The 8,310-nt window shown below is 51.1% G+C and overlaps 1 protein-coding gene across 1 annotated transcript in view; it reads left to right on the top strand.

The window, feature by feature from the left end:
• Positions 1-937: 937 nt before the first annotated feature.
• The window catches only part of EDIL3 (EGF like repeats and discoidin domains 3), a 229,900-nt gene continuing 222,527 nt past the window's right edge, over positions 938-8,310 (top strand). Inside the window, exon 1 of the mRNA XM_062514022.1 lies at positions 938-1,004. Coding sequence (XP_062370006.1) covers positions 938-1,004 — 67 coding nt within the window. The remainder of the gene's footprint in view (positions 1,005-8,310) is intronic.

Here is an 8,310-nt window from a genome sequence, read left to right as displayed (position 1 = left end):
AACCCCGGCCACGCAGACCGGAGCGCTGAGGGAGCATCCCCGGGATCAGCGGGGTCCCAGCTCCGTGCGGGAGCTCCATCCCGCACCTTTCTCATCTCAGGGTCCCAGCTCCGTGCGGGAGCTCCATCCCGCACCTTTCTCATCTCAGGGTCCCAGCTCCGTGCGGGAGCTCCATCCCGCACCTTTCTCATCTCAGGGTCCCAGCTCCGTGCGGGAGCTCCATCCCGCACCTTTCTCATCTCAGGGTCCCAGCTCCGTGCGGGAGCTCCATCCCGCACCTTTCTCATCTCAGGGTCCCAGCTCCGTGCGGGAGCTCCATCCCGCACCCTTCTCATCTCAGGGTCCCAGCTCCGTGCGGGAGCTCCATCCCGCACCCTTCTCATCTCAGGGTCCCAGCTCCGTGCGGGAGCTCCATCCCGCACCCTTCTCATCTCAGGGTCCCAGCTCCGTGCGGGAGCTCCATCCCGCACCTCTCGCATCGCGGGGGCGCGGCCGCGGGCGGGGCGGGGCGGGGCCGGGGTGTGTCCAGCGGCACCGCCCCCGGGATCCGCGCGGGGCGGGCAGGGCAGCGGCTGCAGGAGGAGGAGGAGGAGGACGGCAGAGAGGAGAAAGAGGGGGAGGAGAGGAGGCGGCGGGACACGGCTGGGAGGCGGCGGCCGGGCCATGCTGGAGGCGCGGCGGCACCTGGCGGGCGCGCAGAGCGGGCGGGCGGCGGGACGGGCTCCGCGCCGCGCGTAGGGCGGTGGCAGCGGAGCGGCGGGGGCTGAGCTCGGCCGGGGGACGCTCCACTCCGCGCAGCGCCGGGAGGGACCTGCGCATCCGAGCCGCGCCTCGCATCGCCTCACCGGGCGGAGGCACCGCCAGCGCCCGCCGCTCGCATCCCTCGGTTGAGGCGGAGGAGAGCAGGAGCGGGAGGAGGAAGAGGAGGAGGAGGAGGATGAGCCGCGCGGTGCTGGCCTGGCTGGCGCTCTGCGGGAGCCTGGCGGCGCCGCGCCCCGCCCGAGGTGAGCGGACGCAGGACGGCGGGGACGGACCGGGGACGGACCGGGGACGGACCGGGGACGGACCGGGGACGGACCGGGGACTGGGGGTCGGGGTCGCGCCGGAGCTCCCGCAAAGTCGGAGTCCAAGTGCGCGGGGGACCGGGGAGGTGGCTCTCAGCAGGGTACCGCTGTCTGGGCTCTCCTTTTCTCTTTACGGATAAGGAAAGAAAAAACAACAACAACAAAAAAAACCCAAAAAACAAACAACAACAAAAAAACCAAAACAGTGATAATACTTACCTCTGCATTTGAAATAGAAGCCTGCGGACGATCCATCCTCAGACGCGTCCTGTTTTGAAACTATGCTTAATCAGAGGGGATAGAAATGCCGTGAGAGCTTAAATGTAATCCAGATGAGCGCATGGAAGATTTAATAACCGCGGAGCTGTCCCCACCGCTTTTCCCTTCTTCCCCCCAGCCCTCCCTAGCCGCCGGTCTTCACTGTAATTTGGAGGCTGCTAGCTCCGAGCCGGAGACCCAGCAAATCGCGGAATAGTTTGCAAACACGTTCGGGAGCTTGAGCATCTCGGCAGCAGCGAGCAGTTCTTGCCAGGCGACCCTTTCGCTGCCTCCCTCTAATTAGGTCTTCATCCTAAAACACCCGCGGCGCCTTCTCGGTGTCTCATCCGAAACAAAACCAAACAAAACCCAACCGAAACCGAAAACCCTTCCGAAAAAGAAAACGCCATCCCTACCCCAAGGGAGACAACTTTAGGTCTCTTGGGAGTTCTCTTTATATTTTACATTAACCAGTTCTTGCAGGTTACCCTCCTCTCATTGAAAAGTTGTTCGAGCTTGTCGTGGGAGGAGATCTGTGGGGGGAATGGGCACGGTGGCTCCTCTGCAGAAATCTCGGAGGGCTGCCCGGGGCGGTGGGCGATCACTCACTGCCCGTCCCGTCGGGTCCTGGCTGTCCCGCCCGGGCACGCTCCGTGCCCCCGGGGAAGGCGCTGGGCTCGGCTCTGGGATCCCCGTGTGTCCCCTCCTCCTGCCCGCAGACCCCTGAGGACTCTCCTCGTCCTTTGCGAGCTCCGAGCATCCTCCTGTGCCGCGGATGTTGTGTCTCTGTGATCCCACCCGGCGTGGAGAACCTCACTACCTTCCTGCTTGGTAGAACTACTGTTGTCCTAATGAGTACCAGAATATTCCCACTGACTTTTAGACCTGTTCCCCTCATTATTAACTTTTTTTTTTTTTTGAGGTTTCAAAATGAAACCAGTGTATCAGTAAAAACTGAATATTTCATTAGCCTTTAAATTATTCAGCACGGCAGCTTCTCAAAATCGGTAGCATTCACATATTTGCAGTGAGCATGTGCTAGCTTATGCAATATGTCCTTGTACCTGCAGCTTGTTCCCCAAAGTCTCTGTTTTAAGCAGAAGATAACTGTGTCTGCCATAAAGTCTGTACTTGTCCTAAGTGCTTTACACTGGTCTTCTTTGGAACTTCTGATAGCTCACATCTGTGATGTTTTCTCATTAAAGTCTACATTTTTGCCACGTTTTCAAGTAACTTCAGAACAGAGAGAACTTAATAAGTTTTCTAGCAGAAGTGAGATAGGAAGGAAAAAGAAATCCATTTTCTTTGTGATTGCTTAAGCTGTGGCTGTTCAGTTAAAGGTTTGTCCTTGGCTCTCAAAAAGAAACAGAAGAAAATTATACTGAGTCTTTTTTTTTGTGCTGAAAAGGAGCAAAATGCTGCTTGACAAGTCTGATATAGTGGGTTAATTTTGGTGGCTGTCATAACATTTACTTTTAATAGATCCCTTCAAAGTTGCAATGACTCTAAACACTGTAAGCAACCAAAATTCTTTCTAAAGAAGGTTTTGAACAGTACAGAACTTGCCTCAACTTTACTCATTATGTGTCCATTGCCATAATGGCACAGAATTAAAACCAGTGGAAGTGTCATCTGTCCAGTGGCTGGTACTCACCTGCCTCTTGGGGTAAATTCCAAGTGCAGATAGGTGAAAGTTGAGTCATATACTTCATTACTGACCTGCATCTCAAGCCTACTCTTAAAGAAAAAGACCAACTGCTTTTCTTGTTGGAGATCTGCAAAGTAATGGTGGATGCTGACATCCTGTTTATTCATTATGTTTTTTTGCTTTTTGTGTTTGGAACAAATGCATAGGATGTCAGCATGTTTGGGGTGGTGTTCTTTTTGTCTTTTTGCTGTTGTTGTGGGTTTTAAGGGAGAGAGAAGGGTGAGAAAGATGGAAAGATAGTAATGGATGAAAAAGTCATCTCAAAGGGAGACTGTCATTTTCTTCTTCCTGGCCAGTCTGATAAATTTGCAATCTCATGCACTGTAACAGGAGCCTGATCTTCAGAGATGTGTTTATATACAAGTACATGATGAAACCAGCCTTCAAGGTGCAGTGACTTCCAGCCCTTACTTTGCAAGGAAGATGCAGGTGCATTTTTAATAAGCAATGTCCTTCTATACATATTTAAAAACAGCTGTAAGCTTTTACATTTGCTGCTGGTGCTGTTCCTTGGTCAAATTTGAATGCCAGGCACTCTGGTGCTTTACTGTGCGTGGACAGCCAGCAACTACCAGAGTGACTACAGAGACTACAAGAGATTGTTTCAGAAGGAAAGAAACACAGTTCATCCCATACAGGTTTATGAGTACCACTGTGTATTTTTTAGGGGTAAATAAGCCAACAGCTTTAGGAAGATTGGGGTCAGATGAATGGAAAGCATGATTTTAAAGTGGTGGCTGATTTGGTTCTGAGATAGACCTCTGGCCATGGTGTAAGCTGATCAACAACAGTAACAGGACTGTAGGTGCACAGCAGATCAGTGCATCCCACATCTTGATGATAAACATTTTTGCAGCAGGACCTTCTGAAAAATTGAAAATTGAGTTGTCTTTATAGTGAAGCTGGTCTCTGGGTTGTATCATGCTTCTCCACTTAGCTGTCCACTAAGTTTTTATGTGTGGTTTGCCTAAAAATGATATTGATATTGCCAAAACCAGACAGGTTTAATTCTTTATTTTATGACTGTGTCCTGTCAGCCTGAGCAAAAAGCTCTGGAAATTTGAAGGAAGTGTTTCAAAGATGTTGCTTTTTCTCCATTACAGTGGGGACCTTCACTATCTCTGAGGCTTAGATGTTTCTATAAAACCCCTTTCTGCAGCTGGAATCAGCTGCAAGGAGCAAAAGTGCTGAGAAACAAGAGAGGTAAACTGTAGCTTTGTTCTGGCATATCTATACTGAAAAGCTGAAAAGATCACAGAGGCTTTTAAAGACCAAGTTTCTTCTGTTTTACTGAATGCCTTTGCATCTTTGGACAGCATCTGCTTCTGTACAAAGTGCTGACAGTGTGACCCTGCATAATGATTTTCACTGTTCTTTTAACAAATTACATTTGTATTCAAATTGATTTTCCATGACTGCTCGTATAGCCTCCAGAAAGCATATAGTGAATATACTGTTGTACTCTGTACGTGTCTGGTCAGCCTAGGACAAAATTTGATATCAAGCCATGCATTATTACAACTGGAATTAATCGTTCTGGTAGTACTAGTTGTTTTTTTTTTTCAAGTGCCCAGCCTCCTATTTCACTGCCCTTTATGTCCTTATCCTTTGTGTCTCTTTTCAAAGGATGTACTTCATACAAGGTTGTGTATCAATGGCACCACAGGGGAAAGGGTCACTGTCTTATCTTCCCTCCTCCACATTTTTTCAATTACCATCCAGTTGAAAATCAAGGAAATGATCCAGTCTGGCAGTTATTTTGAAAGACAGTAACTTTTAATTAAGATTTTTATGTCTTAAATTTGCTGTTTATACAGCACATGTCTCTACAACAGCAGTAACACACTCACAGCCTGATACCCCCTCAGCCTAAGTGAAGATATTGGGGGAAGCTGTGTTTAAGAAACTGCAAGAATCAGAGATAAATCTGTGTTATTCTCAAATTTATTGTGAGTCACATAGGATTTGGCATGTTACTGTTTTCATCTTAGTCTCTTAAACATCCCAAACTTAGGTAAGCCACAGAGCCAGGATTTCTGAAATTCTAAAGGATGTTTGGTGTTGTATTACAAGTGAGATTAGATTTGATGAAAAAATTCTTTTCTGGGAGGGTGGGCAGGCCCTGGCACAGGGTGGAATTCCCAGAGCAGCTGTGGCTGCCCCTGGATCCCTGGCAGTGCCCAAGGCCAGGTTGGACACTGGGGCTGGAGCACCTGGGACAGTGGGAGGTGTCCCTGACATGGCAGGAGTGGCACTGTGTTGAGTTTGAATAAATATGGGTTGAATAACAAACAGGTATTAATGTAAGTTTCACAAGAGGTTCACAGTTAAAATACAGCGAAATCTTGGTCAGATGATGTGTTAGAAAATAAAAGATGGGTCAAAAGATTCAAATCCAAGAAGGGTTGTAAGAATATTAACATCTTCATAATTAAAACCTCTGGAAAATGTTGTTTTATATTGGAGCACCAAAACACATTTTGCATTTAAAGTTCAGGAGACAACCTCGGGGAAAGGCAAATTCAGCCTAAATTTGGTACGTTATGTCAGTCTGAGGAATAATGGGTCTAACTTTCCTTTTTTATAGGAAACTTGGATCTTATGTTTGAGGGAGAACAACTCACTGTGCACAATGACAGCAGGGTATGGCTGATTTTTCTAACGATCTATGTAGAGGGTAGAACAGCTTTTTTGCCATTCATTTTATGGGAACAGAGCAAGGATCTGTCCAAACCCAGTACCAGAGCTGTGTTCTCTGGAGGCAGGGATTGAATGAGCAGCTGTGTCCCAGGAATCTGGAGGCACATAACCTGCACCACACCTTCGTGCTTTGAGGTTTTATCAAATCTCAGTCTTGCTGCTGAGGGAATATATTTAACATACTTGTGGGTTTTTTATTCATTTGTTTGTGTGGGTTTTTCTTACCTCTAATCAGTAAGCTCTGTTACCTTTCATCGCAGTGGGGGAGTTCTTCTATTTTAAGTTCTGAAAGTTGAGAAATGAAGCAGACCATGACTATCTAATAAAGTCTGTAGTTAATCCAGGTAATAACTGTATGTGTGTGAATGTGTTATCATGAGAAACACACATAAAAGCATTTTAATTTTACAGAATGTATAGCAGCTAGATGCAAACATACTTCGTATATGTACTCTGGGTATAATTTGGGCATATCTACACTCCAGAGACCGTATGGAAGAATTGCAGCTGCTAATGTGCCTCACATCTGGAGTGATGCTTGGAAGTTTAGGAAATACTAGATAAGACCCAATCATCCTATGAATTCTTGATGCACAGCTCTGTATTGGAAGTAGGAATTTGTTTCGTACAACAAAAGCACTGTCTAGGATTTCTTTTTTTGGGGGGTTATTGACAGTATTCCTTACTCTGCATACTTAGAACTTCTTAGTAAGGGGGTCATTCATGGGCAAAAGGGGGTTTTATGATTTGTATATAAAAGACTTGTGTCCATAAGACTTACATATTATGATATATATATATATATCTTTGAAGTTGTTTGAATATGGACAAGTAAATGCTGACACAACGACAGAATATGATGATTTGGGAGAAACCCATGAGGTCCATCCAGCTTATCCCCTGTCCCTGCACAGACACCCCAGAATCCCCCCCTGTCCATCCCTGGCAGCGCTGTCCAAACCCTCCTGGAGCTCTGGCAGCCTCGGGGCCGTGCCCATTCCCTGGGGAGCCTGGGCAGTGCCCAGCACCCTCTGGGGAGGAACCTTTTCCTAAAACCCAACCTAACCCTGCCCTGACACAGCCGCAGGCCATTCCCTGGTCCTGTCCCTGTCTCAGGGAGCAGAGATCGGTGCCTGTCCCTCCTCTTCCCCTCATGAGGAAGCTGCAGGACTGCAGTGAGGTCTCCCCTCAGTCTCCTCCATCTCCATGGACCAAGTGCCTTCTGCTGCTCCTCATGCAGCTTCCCCATCCGGGGACCCTTCCCCATCCGGGGACCCTTCCCCATCCCGGGGACCCTTCCCCATCCCGGGACCCTTCCCCATCCCGGGACCCTTCCCCATCCCGGGACCCTTCCCCATTCCCGGAGCCCTTCCCCATCCCCGGGACCCTTCCCCATCCCCGGGACCCTTCCCCATTCCAGCCCCTTCCCCATCCCGGCCCCTTCCCCATCCCGGCCCCTTCCCCATCCACAGGACCCTTCCCCATCCACAGGACCCTTCCCCATCCCAGCCCCTTCCCCATTCCCGACCCCTTCCCCATCCCAGCCCCTTCCCCATCCCGGACCCTTCCCCATCCCCGGCCCCTTCCCCATCCCCGGCCCCTTCCCCATCCCGGACCCTTCCCCATTCCCGGGGCCCTTCCCCATTCCCGGGGCCCTTCCCCATTCCCGGGGCCCTTCCCCATTCCCGGGGCCCTTCCCCATTCCCGGGACCCTTCCCCATCCCGGGCCCCTTCCCCATCCCGGCCCCTTCCCCATCCCGGCCCCTTCCCCATCCCGGCCCCTTCCCCATCCCAGCCCCTTCCCCATTCCAGACCCTTCCCCATCCCAGCCCCTTCCCCATCCCGGCCCCTTCCCCATCCCAGCCCCTCCTCGGCGCACTCCCTGACCCTTTCATGTCATTTCCACACCGTGCTGCCCGGCCCTGCACACAGTGTTCCGGCTGAGGCCGCCCTGGCGGAGCGGAGCAGGACAATCCCTCCCTGGCCCGGCCGGCCGTGCTGGGCCTGGTGTCCCCAGGACAGGGATGTCCCCGCTGGCTCCAGGGCACCGCCGCTGACCGGGACCCCCGGGCCCTTTCCCTGGCACTGCTTCCATCCTCTCACTGCCCAGGCTGTCCCTGCATCCAGGGCTGCCCCATCCCAGGGGCACAAACCTTCCCTTGGTGAACCTCACGGGGTTGGGCTGGCCCAGGCCTCTCCTTTGTCACTCTCTGCAGGGCCTCCCTGCCCTCCAGGGAATCCTCACCTCCCCCAGTTTTGTATCATCTGTGAGCTTGCTCAGGATCCCTTCCAGTCCTTCATCCAGGTCATTTATGGGGAGCGCAGGGCCGAGGATGGAGCCCTGCAGAACCTCACCAGGACAAGTTCCCAGTCTGATGTCATCCCAGTCACTGTCCCCTCTGTGCCTGACCCATGACCCAGCTGCTCACCCATCTCATGATGTGTTTTCTGCCTGGGGGATGGACAGTTTGGACAGAACAGTCCTGGAAGATATGATATGGAAAGCTTTCCTGAAATCCAGAATGATTCCATCCCCTGATCCACTGGGTGGTCACTTTGTTGTGAGAGGAAATCAGGTTT

Source organism: Cinclus cinclus, chromosome Z, assembly GCF_963662255.1.
Source record: "Cinclus cinclus chromosome Z, bCinCin1.1, whole genome shotgun sequence".
Lineage (NCBI taxonomy): Eukaryota > Metazoa > Chordata > Aves > Passeriformes > Cinclidae > Cinclus > Cinclus cinclus.
This window is presented reverse-complemented; position numbering and strand designations above follow the sequence as displayed.